This window comes from Leptinotarsa decemlineata, unplaced genomic scaffold (assembly GCF_025532065.1).
Source record: "Leptinotarsa decemlineata unplaced genomic scaffold, Ldec_3_MD MMD2_tig00002082_RagTag_RagTag, whole genome shotgun sequence".
In the NCBI taxonomy this organism is placed as follows: domain Eukaryota; kingdom Metazoa; phylum Arthropoda; class Insecta; order Coleoptera; family Chrysomelidae; genus Leptinotarsa; species Leptinotarsa decemlineata.
In genome coordinates this window covers 4,625,070-4,642,567 of record NW_027412573.1, presented here as the reverse complement: position 1 = coordinate 4,642,567, position 17,498 = coordinate 4,625,070, and the positions used below count along the sequence as shown (strand labels likewise).

Genomic DNA, 17,498 nt, shown 5'->3' with positions numbered 1-17,498 from the left:
TAGCAATTTTTTTTTTCAATTTTGAAAAAAATAATTCAAGGATAACGAAAAATATATAATCTGACGATTTCCGCAAGCCGAAATAACAAAAATTCGTCGATGAAGTTCGATACGTGCAGCTGTGTGATACCTATATTTCCCTCTTCGAGTTTTTATTCCTCTATTCTCCATTCACTTTTTCTCTATCTATTACCATCTCACTCTGTCCCCACTCTGAATTCTGTTGCCATAACGCCATCATAGCTGAAAACAGAGACTCGTTCGTGATGAAGATGAAGATGATGATTAATTAATCAATTAATTGATTGCGGCATCCGTTACTACGTGGTAGGAAATCATAATGAAGAAGAAAGAAATTGAACTTTCTATGTTTTTCACCACTCTTATTTGTAACTAACGTTACTGCAGTTTCGTCCCATAAGGACATTTTCAAACTTATACGATACATAAGTTTGAAAATATCCTCATAGGACGAAACTGTAGTGATGTTAGTTACAAATAAAAGTGGTAAAAAACATAGAAAGTTTCATTTCTCTTTTCTACATTAATTAATCAATTGATTATAAAAAATTATTTTTTTTTGAGCATTTAAAAAAAATTATTTTCTAATAAGTACAAGTATTCTACTTAAAAACCATACACCTATTTATTTGCATGCTATTTCCTGAGCTTTTCAATGAATTAAGTTCAATGAATTTAAAAAAATAAAAAAAAATATTGTTTTTGTCAGATTGAGCGAATCCCTCTAGATTATCGTCAGATTATGAGACAGCACGTCTAAAACATAAAGATGAACCATATATATCTCAATCTGACGCGCTTGAGTATTTCAAAATGGCGAATTTTTTTTGCACATCATAATAATGGCCGCGAGTTTACGTCAGATCGAAATCGTCAGATTATTGAATGAGAGCTTTTATTTGTTGCACTTAACACCTCCTTAGAAAATCTGACGCGCTCGATAATTTTTTTTTCACTTTTAACCCTAACGTACAATCACCCACATCATGCAAACAATAAGATTAACATACCAACATTATTAAAAATACGTAAGACATTGATGCTATCAATATCTGACGCGCTCGAGTATGTCCATGCAACAGTTTTTTTTACATATTTGAAAATCTATAGCCGCTTTCCTCACCGATGAAAAGGTATATATCATATAACATTTTTTTCTTTTTATCATCTGAGCTTTGCAACCTAATATGTCTGTATGACGCTCGAGTAAATCCCCATTTTTCATCGTGGGCTTCCCTGCTATGATGTCTCAAGACACACGTTTTGCTAACCCAGTTAGCATCATCAGGAGATGAGTGAAACTGACATTTAATTACTCAGTTGAATCCACATAGCCTCAAGTATTTCATGCAAATGACTGGAACTTGGCGATACTCGATGAAAATCTATATCTGTAGTCACTATTAAGATTTGTTTTGATATCCACTAGGAACTCAAAAGTCTTCAATTTTTCGAGAAAGGTTTGGAACTTGATCTTCTGGAGAGTATGAAAATCAATACGAACGTTCAAATTCAGCTGAACAGCTTTCCGTTACTCAATATGATATTTCCAGATATTTCACTTTATCGCCCAAGAATGTTCAATATGTAATATTTATTTATTCATTGACTTGTTTTCTATATAATTAATATCACTGAAATTCTATCCCAACACCAAACCATTATTTTAATCACTTCGACACAAGTTTCAATCACCAAGTTATCATCTTCAAGAGGAAGATTGAACTGAGCTGAATCTTCCTCTTGACCACAGGTCAATCTCCTTCTTAAATACAGTTCAATCTTCCCTTTGAAGATGAAGAAGAGGAAGATTGAACTGAGTTCAACCTTCCTCTTGGACACGTGTCGAAGTGTTAAAAATAACGGTTTGGTGTTGGAATAGTACTTCAGTAATATTAATCACCACACCAAAGGTTCCAAACAGTGCATTTCAACTTCAATTGAATGAGTATTTTCCCTTTTTTTAATCCACATTTACTTGCTTTCACTAGTTGAAGAAGTTATTGTTTTCGCTCGTCTCAAAAATTCAGAACGAAAATTAACTATCTGAAACAACAAGATCATAATAATATTCTGGAAAAAAAATATTCCATTCTGAGAGTATTGTGAATTGTTTGAGTTTTGAATAAATATGTCCATAGCCCCACATTTGAATGGAAAACCTTTGCTCAAAACAGTGCGAACGAAAGTGGATGAACTAGTAAACGTATACCAATGTTATTACTGTTTCTACGATCGGAACGGAATCCAAACTGACAGCCGCTGTACTGTCGAGATGAATCTGCCAGGGGAAACTTGCACAAATCTCAGTCGGATATAATTCAATGCCCGTCGTGATATTAGCCAAGGGAGTAGCTATCAGGTTATTTCAAACATGTTGTCCATTTCTATGAATCTATCTCAGTGAATACTTATTAGATTTATTCAAATAAATATTCACTGATTCATTCGAACCAGTGCACTTTCGACAACGTAACACAAGTCGATTGATTCCGTCAGTTTGAAAATCACGTGCTCGTGATTCAATGAAATAGACGAAGGTCATCTTTGGCTTGTCCTGATTGGCGGAGGTTCTGCTGGTGAGAAAGTATTTGGAGTGCTTGAGAAGATAGCAGAAGGTCTGGGGAGTATGGGGGCTGGGGCCGTACATAACGCTCAGTTTGTTCAATTTTCGAACGATGATTTGTGGAACGTTCTGATGGGCGTTGTTGTGGAGCAGGATCGGACCTCTTCTGACGCACTTTCTGGCACAATCAGCCGCTGACTACCATGGTCTTTGTTTGGTTGGTTTTTGCCTTTAGGAAGTGTCTGGGTAGCTCATCGTCGATTTCCTCACACTAGAACTATTCTGTGGTGCTTTAGTCTGGTTGCAGAAAGTTATAGTGGCTGGGTGGCTCAGCGATGTCCAACCATTGCCCTGAACGTCTTCTGTTGTTGTAGAGGATCCACTTTTCATCACTCGTGGCGATCCCATTCCAAAAGATTGTTTTGGTTGCGCAAATGCAAAGTAAAACGAACTTCATAATGTGAGAATTTTTGTCGATCGTCCTAATCGTGTAGTACCTACTTCTCGAGATTTTTTCCCTTTCCAATATGTCTTCCATCAAAAACCGCTTGGGAGCTAACGCCCTGTTCTTCCGCCATTCCACGCCCGTTTGTGATAAGTCAGTCTCCACCAGGGTCCTCAAATTATCGTCCTGGATTACTGTAGGTCGACCACTTCGAGGCTCATCTTCGAGGCTGAAATCTCCGGAACTAAATTTCGTAAACCAACGTCGAACATTGAGTTCATTGCCAGATAAACTTTTCGACCCTTCACCGCAACCTGCAAAGTTTCATTGTGGCTCACACCTAATCACTGGAAGATTCTGCCAGAAGTCCATAAATCTTCTTGCCATCCAGGTGTTCAATGTTTGATAAATTGATTTAGGTTTTTGCGGCCAACATTTTCATTGTTACGATGGTTTTTGATGGTTTCCCGGTGAACCGTCAAGATAAATAAACCTCTGAACAAGTCAGTCACTCGTGCTGGCGAAACGTTAGGATACAGTTCCAAACCACGACGGCCTTCGAACCCGAATGAAGATTGTAACAATCTTCAATGTTTGCTTCTGCTTCTTGCTGCACCCTTTTTTGCAAGGGAGTCAGCAGCCTCATTGCCTTCCAGGCCAGTATGGAAGCCAAGAGCTTCCAACGCCGAGCTGTCCTGGGTTTGCGACTGAAAACACCTGCAACAGAACCGGAAGATGTTTTTGATCCATCTGTAAACCAACAACTATCTGCTCTTAATATTTCCTTCTCTCGAAGAATCCAGTCCTCTCCACCCGGGAACAGTACTTTATAAGGCAGTTCGTAGTTGACAGTTGGAGGAATAAAATCAGAGGTCATTTTCAGAATGCTGTGACTTCCAGTGTTAACTAACAGTCTGTTCCACCCTGCATTGAATTAATTTGTGTAATTGGCAATGTGCACAAGTCTATTTGCAGTCCATCTAGCCTCTATCTCCAGAAAAATGTGGAGAGAAGGTAGATCTAGAAGGATCTTGTGACAAAACACATCTATTCGATTTATTTCCATTTCAACTTGTATCGTTTCGCCATCTGGTGAATTTTCTCGGTAACTTATCCGCCGCAGTAGGGGCCGATTCTTGTTGTTTACAGTTTTCTACCGCCCTTAATCATAAGTAGCAACGGCTCTCATGCCCTCCGGGATAGGCAACCAATATTTCACTTCGACGGGTTTTTTTCATTTGCAAAGTATTTCCGGTGTCGGGTTTTTTATGAACGACTGAAGATTCTTTTTCGTCTCTAGAGACCTGAGTGAAAACGTTTTTGATGCGCCATATTTGCTCGATTGTTCGAAGATTTTTCTTGCTTGCTTTTCTATAAGCAGTCTATAAGCAGTTCATCTAGCCTCTAAAAATATGGAGAGAAGGTAGATCTAGAAGGATCTTGTGACAAAACACATCTATTCGATTTATTTCCATTTCAACTTGTATCGTTTCGCCATCTGGTGAATTTTCTCGGTAACTTATCCGCCGCAGTAGGGGCCGATTCTTGTTGTTTACAGTTTTCTACCGCCCTTAATCATAAGTAGCAACGGCTCTCATGCCCTCCGGGATAGGCAACCAATATTTCACTTCGACGGGTTTTTTTCATTTGCAAAGTATTTCCGGTGTCGGGTTTTTTATGAACGACTGAAGATTCTTTTTCGTCTCTAGAGACCTGAGTGAAAACATTTTTGATGCGCCATATTTGCTTGATTGTTCGAAGATTTTTCTTGCTTGCTTTTTAAAGTAACTTCGTTCTAAATTACGTTACTGTAGTCCTTAAGGACAAGATTCACCGTTGAATCCTGTGCCTGTAATTATTTTAGGTGGGTAATGATTTTTATCACTATAAATGATGTAACACGTGTGTGAAGTTTTTATTAACTACTTTTAACAATTTTATTGAAAGATTTGTAATTATTTTAGAACAAAGTCAACAACCAAATAAGTACTCTGTCTCCCCCTCGAACTGAAAATAGACTCTTTCGCACCCTATCCTGTGTCCCATTGGATCAGCAGCAACCCCTTTCAAAAAACCACCACCACCACTGATTGCCATACAAGCCTGTCTTTGAAAGCCAGAGAACTTCGCTTGGGCCGTTTTCTGTAAAGCCTCCGGCCATCAGGCAATTCCACCATAAGTGATCATTGTATACAGTTCAAAATTCTTTATCGATCAGTGTATATCGACAGAGTAGAATGAATATTCATTAAGATATGGAGCTACAAAAACACATGACATTAAAACGGATACAACTTTTGAAGCAACCCAATATTTTCCGGCGGCATTTGCTGAATCCTAAAGTCCAAGAATACATTCATTTTTTCAATTCTATTCCCGAATCATTCATCCAGCTTCAATCAGAAAACACTTTTCCTTCCAGATATAACTGGGAAGAAATTCAGCACACAGTAAACCATTATTGATATTCATCCACATACGTTTGGAATTCGTCGTAAATTCGCCTCAGCTTTCTCAAGTCTTTGCGAAGAATATGAAGTAGAGAATATTATGTCAAATATAATCCACGGGGCCTCGCTTCAGCATAAATAGAATATTCTGCCAAGTCAATCCGACGATGAAAAAATGCGAATGCCTTTACGAAATTGGCATTGACTTTGAGATGAGAATTGATTGAAATCTTATTCTTGTTTTTGTTGGCTTTTGGAAACCGGCGCCAAATTTTGTTACTCTGATTGCTGAATACATAAATGATATCAATATTATCATAAGTCATTGGAGTTTCTGGAGTATTGAGAGAATACAACAGTGACTTTTTCAGGGGGTTGACTTATCCCTCTCAAAAATGTTGAAAGGCATATATGTTTATTTTAACACCACTGTGAGGAATAAACTATTGTACAAATAAGGATTGAAGTAACAACTGAAAGAAAAATCCTCTTAGGTATCTCCTTTTCATAAAAGAGAACGTATGCCTCTCCACTCACAGGCTGTTTTGGTGAAATTGGTGACACGTGTATCTGGTGTCTGTAGAGTAGGGAGGGTGAGTGTAGACTCACCACTTAGGCCACTTGTGACCCATTGTACATCTTCCCGAAAAATTGTCCTCCTAGATCATCGTCCATCCTGTCCTTTCCAGGAAAGTGAACAGGACTAGGAGCCATCTCCTTGACATTGGCAGGTGTAGACCAAGAATCGCCAAACACACACTCTATTTGGCAACCTTGAGGTGTCTCACGGTGGCCTCCGCGAAGGTTTTGGAACGTGCAGCGATATTACTGTCGTTTCGCGGCTTCTTCAACCTTCTTGGGGTTCCCTCCATAAAAGTGCACAAGTGAGGGAGCTTTCCTGCAGGGGCAGCCGGCAGCCTTTATTCAAGGCGGAGTTCTTGGCGCCCGCCGCAGGAAGTGCCCTTGCTGTTGGAGGTGATCTGCTATGTCCAGGCTCATTCCAAGCGATAGATTGGGGTGGACATTTCTGTTCAGCCTCGGGATTGTTTTTTGTTTTTGTTGTTTCTGTTTCTGTGTTGTTTCATTCATGTGTGGCAAGGGAAGAGTTGGTCACCTCTGGCATAGCCCCGCATTACCAGAGGTAGGCTGATTACAATGAGGTTTCGCGCAGTTCCCCAAGGGGATCATTCGTGACCGCATATCACCCTGCGGCCATTCAAATGTCGGCACGATTCCTTACACTTTAGCTTGGGTAGGCTGGTCCACGGTGGCATGTTTTGCAAAGGCTTTTGGGGGTTTTAGTTCACCTCACCCCTCTCATTTCTGCCACCGACTAGGAAGCCGGCGACACCGTCCGTAAGGCCACATTGGCTTCCCGGATAGGGCCTTCAGTCCCCTATCTGAGGACGCGCTCGATAGGTACCCCAACCCACGGGTGGTGACACGTGTGAATCATGGTATTCGTGCCACGTGACAGTTCAAGGAGGTCTGTATTATGCTGTGTAATGCCCACTGTAAGTAGACCCACTGTGATTCGAAAGTACATATAGATTATAACGACAAGGAGTAATATTGCCTGCTGCATAATTTCTCATTTATGATCCATCTAGAGGAAAGTTGATGGCAACATTCAACTTGCCTCTAAATATTTCTGTTAGAAACAATATTTTGAAATTAATTACTAAAATAGGGCGAAACTTATGGATTGATAGACTTTGTGCATTTTCTTCTTCTCTTGCAACTCAAACATATCGGTTTCGCATGTCCATCCAAAGTTTTCTCTCTTGTGAAGGAATCCAAGCGTTGTGACGAACTCAATTGGTCATTTTTTTGTGATATGGGGAGTGACAAATCCCAGAAAGAATTTCGATTCTTTCTGGGTTAGTGATGATTGTCCACAGTGGGTGGACACGCATCACGAAATTATCTACAACTTCAGAGTCATTTCCTCAAATATCTCAGCCATGACTCTTGTCCTTCATCACTGTCGCTCAATTTTTCGTCAATCTCTGTAAAGATCGGTTTAGGTTTTTCAATAATGTTATCAACTTCATCATATAAACTTTCTAAAAGATAACGAGGAAACTCCTGGGCGTCTTGATGCACAAGACCCATGAATCGGTGGGCAAAATAAGATAAGATAAGATAAGATAAATTTATTCAGGTAATTGAATATTTTGATAATGGTATAAGAATCAATGAAAAATAAACAATTTTGGAGGCTGATGTACCTAAGCAGAGCTTGAGTTGTACTATCAACCTATACACAACTCAAACGTTCATTATTTATATACACATATACATGCATATACACATATATATATATGCATACATACACACATATAAACAAATACATATAAATGAGGTATCATTGTTGCATAATGAAGCAAACACTTAAACTGCCAATGTAAATACAACTGATACAAATAGTTGGAAGAAAGGAAAAATGGAAAATAATAATAATGATAATAAATGGGCTTTATTCATTGACATACATTGTTATAAAGAAGAAGTAGATACAAAAATCCCTAGGGGATAGCATGTTTCATACAGAAATAGAAAAATAATTACCTAGTTCATATTGGAAAGTGAGAAGTTCATAAATGTTTGTGGAACTAAGAAAAAAAACAAAGGTTATAAATTTCAAAGTGAATATTTAAAATCTATTAAGCTTTAATAAGGTAAAATATATAGCAAAACATACACAAAAGTGAGACAAAGGAAAAACCATATGAGCAAGGCATAACATGAATATTTCATCTATCCAGGAGACTTCAGATAATATGTTTTCAACTGTTTATTGAAATTACATATGGAGTAGTGTCTAAATTCACTGGGCAGAGCGTTATATTGTTTGATACAGTTGGAAATAGAAGTAGAAGAAAAGCAGGCTTAAGTGTTTTGGAATAACAAAAGTGTGACGATTTCGTGTCCTCGAATATAATTTGGCTTTTTGTAGATGAGGAATTTTTGTGTATTGACGAGTAAGTAGAACTGCCAAGTTTCAACAATTGGTAACCAACCGGACACCTTGAACTTGGGGGATATATAGTGGAATTTTCTCACACCATAAGAAAGACGAATGCAATTGTTTTGTATTTTTTGTAAGTGATTCACATCAATTTGTATCAAAGCAGGCCCGTAGATTATATCGCAATATGCTGATCTAGACAATATGAGGGTTTCGTGAAGTTTCAACCTCAATTTGGAAGTAATAGAGTTGACGTAAGATACTGTACAAGCTATGACAAAGTGAATTTACATGTTTGTGAAGTCTCAGATCAGCATCTAGCCACAAACCCAGGTTCTTGCTCACTTTAATTATTTGTAGTAAGTCTTGTCCAAGTTTGATTTCAATTCTTCCTTCAATTTCATACCTTTTGTGTTTCGTTCCAAAAAATATCAGCTGAGATTTTTTAGAATTCAATTTCAGGTTAAAGGCTATAGATAGATCCAGTACCTTTTGTAGATCGCTGTTAATTTTTTCCATTGCCATCTGTTAGTTACCTGGAGGAAATCGATAATATATGAGTATCATCTGCATAATGATGAACTGTGCAACGATCAATTATTTTATGGAAGTCAGATATATACATATAGAGAGAACAGAATGGGGCCAAGGATAGAGCCCTGAGGTACTCCATAGTCAACAGGTAAAGCACTAGACCACTTTCCATCCAGACATACTGACTCAGTTCGATTCCTGAGGTAACTTTTCAATAGAGCTGATTCTGACTTTTTGAGGAGACTGTGTTCACTACTCTATTAGATGAATCTTCCAAACATAATTCCTTGGTAACTTCTGCCAAAGCTCTGATTGAAGCACCCTTCATACTGAAAATACTATTATTGACATCTTTCATCCTTTTTTAAAGGCTCCATTGACCATCTCGTGTTTGATAAACATTATATTACACTGTTTATGAAACAAGTGTTGCCAATATTTTCAACTCATTAAGCCCAAGAGTTTTGACTGTAGAATGTATCACTGGTCTAACTTTGTTTTAGCTATTGATAATAAGTTTACTACTGCTATTTTCTTCTGAGTAATCACGGATGGTAGTCTACCCATCATTGGAAGAGCGGGATAAGAAATTTGGAGTTGAACTCCTAAAACTGATTGGATAGATTAATGACGAGTTTGTGGAACAATGATAATTCCAGAACTTGTTCAAATGTCTCTGCATCGTCTGAGAAAACCGGGACATGGTCAATTCACCTCATCCGTTTTGGGTGAATCACAGGAAATTTCGATTCAATTTGTGGGTTCAGGAATATTTCATTTAATTTGTGAGTAGACGGAAGTGTACCCAACACTGAAGTGGCATTACCCCTTTGAATGGATAGGAATGGGTGTTATCGATAGATTTCGTCATTCGTCTACCGATTCATTTCAACAATTCAGAGGCATGATGTTCAAAAACACCAAAGGTTCCAATTTCAATCGGAAAGCAACACTAGGAAATTACCAAAGTGGAGTATTTCAGAAACTTTGATTTTTATGCAATCATATCAGCTGCACCACTGGAATAAGACGTAACGACAAATTTTGAAGCTGCAACTATGTCTACGTAGGTGAAATCCCAAATCAGAGGTTTCCAAATTTCCAAGTAATTTGGCATATCCCATCCTAGCTGCAGAACAGAAAATACATTTTCTGAGGTTGCTACCAACAATGTGATAGGTTAGGTTCGGTTGAGTCAAAAATGAGTGGGTCTATTTGACCCTCCGGTTCATTGTGGTCACACCAGCTTCTTAACGAAGCCGATTAGTTTGTATGGTGAGTGGTCTTTCAGGTCATATGATGAGAGTACTGCTCTGCCAAACTATGAAAACCTGATTCGGTCCCCAGCGGGACAGGTATGAAATATGTGCTCTGCTGTTTCATCATTTCCCAAACTCAGGCGACACACACTGTCTTTCGACTACAGAGACCTGTGAGGAGGCCTGTTAGACATCCTAGTTCATCTCTACCATAGTCCAACAACTGTTTGGTATCAAGATCAGAAGGGTGAATAAACGCCTTGAAGTGAGCCAATCCTGGAAGATTTTGCCAGAAGTCCATGAATCTTTCTGCCATCCAAGTGTTCTATGGTTGTTTGTCAATGCCTAAAACGATGGAATGCCTGAATATGAATTTAATCATGATAATTATTTCTAAATATGTAGTCTACTGTACTGTGTCACAAACAATGTATCTCTTAATCAACTGTAATCGCTTGAGATGGTCCTTTTCACCAGGAAAAGAAGTTAAACGGGCTTAAAACCTCCCGAAATCTTCAAAAGCAAACTAAACTTCTCTGAAGAGGTGAAATACCTTGGTACTATCCTCGACAAGAAGCTAACATGGAACTCTCATCCACAGAGTAGAGCAAAAAAAGCATACGTGGCTTATGAGCAATGTCGGAGGACAGTGGGACGCGCATGGGGTCTTTCACCCCGTGTAGTCGCCTGGATATACCTATGATAAGACCTATGTTAACGTATGGAGCCATTGCATGGGGACCGAAAGTTCTACAAGCAACGGCCACCCAAAAATTATATCAAATACAGCGACTGGCTTGTTTAAACATCACAGGAGCCATGAGAACAACACCAACCGCGGCAATGGAATTAATCACGGGTCTGACCCCTCTGGATCTGTACGTTAAGGAGGTTGCGTTAATGGCCATGGTACGATTGCGCACGGCTGGTGTAAACCTCGAAGTAGGAATGGGTCAATTGAGGCTGGGCCTATGGCGGGAAGCGCTTACTGCGCAACCTATGCTGCAGACAACAAGTGCAATTGAACCCAGGTTTGTGTTTAATAAACCCTACAAAATACAAATTGAGCAGAACACAGAGTCAGATGCTACAAATGCAATACGGATTTATACAGATGACTCGAAAACCAAAGAAGGCTCAGGATGTGGAGTGTACTCCAGATCACTAAGCCTAAGGATTAAGTGGGGAATGGGAAGAAATACCAGCGTGGTCCACACAGAACTGGCTGGTATCTCAATCGCCACAAAAGAAATAACCGAGAAAGGAATTTCTGGCAAAAACATATCAATCTGCACTGATAGCAGACAAGCACTATTAGCCTTGAACAGACAGCGTGTTACTTCATGGCTAGCACTAGAGTGCCACCAAGATTTAGCCAAAGCCTCGGTAGATAATAACATTATCCTGAGGTGGGTTGAAGGGTACGACAGGAGTAAAGGTAATCGCTTTGCCGACTCTTTAGCCAAGAAAGCGGCTGGACTAAGAATTTCAGGACCCAGTGGCACCCACGGCCTGATGACTTCGACAATTGCGGAACTAGTCAAATGTTACACCCATGCTCAATCTTTAAAGAGATGGGATGAAATCAAAGGATGTAATCTTGCCAGGATCACCTTGGGCGACCCTGGGAAGCTGGCGCCGAAGAAATATCTGGCGATGACCAGGAAAAATCTACGCCTTACAGTAGGATTTCTGACTGGCCACTGTCAGCTAAGGAAACACCTACATAATGGTGATGGTGACCACAATTCTGCGTTCTTTTGTCGAATGAACCATATTCTCGTAATCGTTGATGAAGTCAACAAATATTCAATGTGAAGGATGCTGCCTTTGAGGATATATTTCAGCATTTTTTCTAGAAGCTTCTAACCCATTCCCCTGCGTCAGACCGTAAACGTAATGCATATCAGCTATTTCCTCATTTTATGTATGCCATTTCAATAACAAGTGTTATTGAAGTAACAAATTAAGAACAGAACAACAACACACAATTAGTATCAATTCAATTTCGAAAATTGACAAACTGACAGCTTCATACCAATTTAATTGTCACTATCGCTAATAGCGACCTGCTAGATAGATTAATTTAGTATTTTCGCATTTATGACGATGTATCTCTGTAGCTGTTCCTAAAATAATTTTTTGCTGCGAACTGGTTTATTTTGGGCGAACAATTCGAAATACATTTTTAATGTTTGATTGTAAACAAATAAAAAGACAAAAAGTTACTTCGAAAATAAATTTTAGGGGTTGCGTTTTCCACCCTTCACAATCATGGAGTGAACCAAATAAATTTCTGGCTGAGTGTCTTTTTGGAAGTACGAAGCGTCAGGTTAATTTCAATATTGTAACTTCTTTAGTGCTTGTGAAAATAATTGTTACAAAAATTTTATGTACCCCCTTTAAGGGGCTGTATCTTAACAAGGGATGCTCCAATGGAATTTCTTTATATGAAAGATCCTATCTTTTTTTCGATGAGGAATCACCTCAAATGTTCTACACTTATTTAGTTACACCCTGTATAAACGACCCAATTTGTTTCATTCCGTTCAAATACAAAATGTGGTCCTCCGGAAAGAAGAAGAACGCAACTTCATGTTTCAAATCGGTGCTTTCATAACAACTGACAATATATACATTCATAACCCGTGACTGTTATCATTTTACCCACGTATTAGCAAATTGCCCCATAAATTATATTTCGCCCGTATCCAGGATCACCGTTAAAATAATTTATTCTCTTTGTTACAGACACAGGATCCACCCCTTCGCGTGAAATCACCCCTCAAGAGGACTCCTAGCCCATCCATCACCCTTCACTGCAGTAAAACCACAAACCGCAATAACATGAACAATGCTTCCCCGCAGATCAATTTGCGTCACGTCCATTCGAAAACTCGTCAATAAACGTCCTCTATCAGCCTGAAACAAAATATGGGTAACGACACCAACGGTTCGTTGTCTCACAACAACACCAGTCCCCTCCCCGAAACAGAATGGACAGACGACTTCGTCATCTTCGTCAAGGCAACTATCATGGGTTCTATTATCATTGCGTCGATTTTTGGTAACTTGTTGGTTATAGTTTCGGTGATGAGACACAGAAAGCTCAGGATAATAACCAACTACTATGTGATATCCCTAGCGCTGGCCGATATGTTGGTAGCCATGTTTGCAATGACCTTTAATGCCAGCGTGCAGATCTACGATGAGTGGAAGTTTGGCTACTTCATGTGCGACGTCTGGAACTCCCTGGACGTTTACTTTTCAACATCCTCCATCCTTCACCTCTGCTGCATCAGTGTTGATAGGTATTACGCAATAGTCAAGCCCCTCAAATACACCCTTACCATGACTAAGAAGGTCGTTGCTCTGATGATCCTCAACACCTGGCTGAGCCCGGCCGTCTTGAGCTTCCTCCCCATTTTCATCGGATGGTACACCACGACTGAGAACCAGGAGTTCCGCAACAACCATCCCGACATATGCGAGTTCATCGTAAACAAGCCATACGCTGTGATCAGCAGCAGCATTTCTTTCTGGATCCCTTGCACCATCATGATCTTCATGTACCTTTCTATCTTCCGAGAAGCCAATAAGCAAGAGAAGGAGATGTACAATCGACACGGAGCCGCTAAGCTCTTGCACCAAAATAACACCAACGGAGACATGCTGTCCAACTCGGGAGGGTCTTCCAAGACCCTGACGCAGCACGAGATCAACCAGGACCTGCACCATACGCCGTCAAAGGAGAGAAATATTTCCAAGATGAAGCGTGAGCATAAAGCTGCCAGGACTTTAGGAATTATAATGGGAACCTTCATACTGTGCTGGTTGCCCTTCTTTACGTGGTATGACACTGTGTATCTCTGCGATTCCTGTCGTGAACACTGCCCCAAAGAAGTAGTTGCAGTAGTTTTCTGGATAGGATACTTCAACTCCACGCTCAACCCTCTAATCTACGCCTACTTCAACAGAGACTTCAGGGAAGCCTTCAAAAACACCCTGCAGTGTGCGTTCTGTAGTTTGTGTAAACGTTCCCCTTCCAATCTGGACTTTATAGATAATAGGAGGCCCTCGATAAGGTACGAAGACAGAACTAGAAGCGTCTACTCAGAAACCTACCTCAAACACGTCGACAGAAGGTGTTCTGAGTACGGTTCCAGTCTCTGAGTAGACTTGACTAGTAGCAGGCTCACCACTACGAGTTTTTGATGTAGTCCTGAGCTCGCTACTAGTGTCTAGGTTTAAAAACTTAAACGATGGTGCTGTTTTTGTACACTTTGAAACGAGTATCCATGATTCAATTTGTCTTCGGCAAATTAGAGTATGCGCTGTAAAAAGTTCAGTAGGATTTTGTATTCAGTCTTAGTGTATTGTATATAACAAAATTGCCAAAAACTATGTTAAGTGAGAGATATAATGGAACTAACAATAATGTTGCTACAGTTTTCGGGATAATGTTTGGAATGGAATTCCACAGTTTTCACTGTTAAAAAAAGATTGGATAGGGATCAAGGATTTTTTTGTATTTTTCAAAGAAATTGTTGGTGACACATCGGAATTACTCGATGAATCTTTTCATTCCAAACATCATACCATTTCGGATATTTAGTTACCTATTTTTCAAGCCAAAGATGTTGAGTTGTATTGAACAAAAAAAAATTGTCACCAAAGTTATTCTTGTTCATACGTTTGAATCAGTTTGATAATGGCGTTGTAATGACTGAATCGTTGATGATATAAGATTGATGAAATTTGGGTTTGCTCGGAATACTGTTAAAAAATCATACAAAATTTGTCATTGTCTGTTAATTCTGAATAGAAAATATAGTGGAATGAGAATGCAGCTTTGAAGCAAATTCAATGATTTTCATTTTTTTTTGAATACCATTGAATGTATATATGTCCACTATTTAAGTAAGGTTATACGTGTTTCATTTCACCTAAATGTACCATGTGTTATGTCGAAACAAATGTCACATGAGCTATCTACTCAATTAATGTTTTTAATATTCATTCAAGATTCAAATGAAAAAAAGCTTCTGAAACCAATCGATTATCATTTATGGTGGGATATTTTTAATCATTTGTCAGGATCCAGGATACATTCACTTGTAGAAGTAGTGAAATTAGCTTGTTTTTGAAACTTACTAAGGAAACATTAACCTCAAAATTTTCACATGCTAACTGAAAGTATTGGTCATCTGATCGACTTGAAGAATGTTACCTGTCAATAGTTTTCCAGTTTATATACTTATAATGTGTGAATAACAGTAGGTGGTGGATTTGCCTATACAGGAATCGTAAATAAAAGTGTGTATACATGTAATGTAGAACAGAAGGGTATTCCTAATCTTCTTACTAGGTCCCAGAAGGTAGAGTTGATAGATGAACAGAATATGCTTCTTCTTTGTTGAATATAGGATAAAGAAAAGAACTCCGCCTAATTTCTAAATAAATCTCAGTAATTATTTTCCTTATCCTGTATACGATATGAATTTCTACAAAATTAATAGGTCATCAATCGCACAAGCTTTTTCTTGTTTCTTCAAAGACTGGTGTATGTTCATAAACTAACTTGATGAACTGTTCATGAGAAATAATTCTATCAACAATAACTCCATCTCCACAATAATCATATTATTCAGAAGTAACTCACTATCAGCGGAAAATCTGAGAACACATAATTCTCTTGAAATCATGTTAGAATCAATCTGACATACAGTAACTACGATTCATCTTCAATATGACGTTCAGCAATTACGATACCAATAATTTCATGTTGATGAATATGCTAACAACCAATGTTTTGAATTCAAGTAACGCTCAGTTTGTAGAATTTTCCTTTGCACTGATATAAATTATATTTCTCTCATTTCCATAATAGATAAACTGATTATTTTCTCTTGAAATGACTCCTAGATCATTATTCCTTATTTCTGTCTACTTTGTCGTTTATTCTTGTACCGATATAGCGAATTGCCATGTCAATTTTCTGAGATGATATTATTATGTACATTGTCAATACATTTGATAGAATCAAAACAGAGAGAGAGAGAATCCTTCAAATTGGAAGGAAAACATTCGTATGAGCGATTATTTTTTTGGAAAAAAAAGCTTTTTTGTTTCCTATTTCTCCTTGTTTATGCAAAAAAGTAATAAATTTCTGAGGAAGGAAAAAAACACCGTTTGTTTAAAGGTGATTGACAATTTTTCTTTCGAAGAATTTCGATAGTTCAGACTCCCATTGTCTTATATTATATAAAATGATTTGAAATCCCTAAAACACGCGATACAAATGAAAAGTTAAAAAGAATAGCCGAAAATGACAACTATTTCAAGCAAAAAATGCGTGAAATGAAATGACAGTGAAATAAAATAAAAGTAAGAGATAGAACAATTCAACAAATAAAAATTAAGAGTTTCCAAACCAAGTTACTTCACGACGTTTGACTATTTGTATCCTCATTCGTCTTCGGTTGATAACTGGACTAATTCCTCCGAAAGATGACTATTTATGGGTCATTCGAGAAGGGTGAACTGTCCAACAGTGAACCAGTTTTCATCTGAAGTGTCAGTGCTTATTCATTTTCATGAAAATACCATAGAAAAATTATCGAATGAAGTGTCCTGAGTTTCGACACTTTATATCTATGATCATTTGTGAACGGATCAATATAGTTTTTAATTTTTTTTAATGACACATGACAGTGAACCACCATCCAGTACACAGTGAATCATATTTCATAGCTCAAATGAAACGATACATTACTCCAAAAAACTTTATTGTTTTTTTATAACTTCACATACAAGTTAAAATAGAAGACTTCTGATGTACGTACTCGATGTAAGTACTAAATTGGTTGAATACTGTCGAAAATAAACTTCTTAAAAGTGGAAACAAAAATTGAATATTATTTCGAATCAAAATTAAGAAGGTCCTCCTTGAAGGGATATTTCGAAAACAATTTACTAATTTTCACATTTGGAAAATATAAAAAAGTTGACATAGAGAAGAGGCAAATTAAATTTCAAGAGCTAGCGTATATTGAGACCGGAGAAGTCTATATTGAAAGAGTAGAAGGAATTGTTGCACCTGGAAGTGGAACCATGGTCCAATGGTTTTTGTAGAATAATTTTGACATCCGATTTTGACACTGTAGCTAGATCGGGATTGTCAGGAATGGAGAACACATATTTTTTCGGAGATTTTTTTCTCAAAAAACTAACATCATAATCACCTTCTTGG

At 38.2% G+C, this 17,498-nt stretch overlaps 1 protein-coding gene across 1 annotated transcript in view; it reads left to right on the top strand.

Annotated features, from left to right (window-relative positions):
* Positions 1–16,947, top strand: part of Octbeta2R (Octopamine beta2 receptor) — a 301,658-nt gene extending 284,711 nt beyond the window's left edge. Inside the window, exon 5 of the mRNA XM_074176875.1 lies at positions 12,998–16,947. Coding sequence (XP_074032976.1) covers positions 13,181–14,419 — 1,239 coding nt within the window. The 5' untranslated portion in view covers positions 12,998–13,180 and the 3' untranslated portion in view covers positions 14,420–16,947. The remainder of the gene's footprint in view (positions 1–12,997) is intronic.
* Positions 16,948–17,498: the final 551 nt, after the last annotated feature.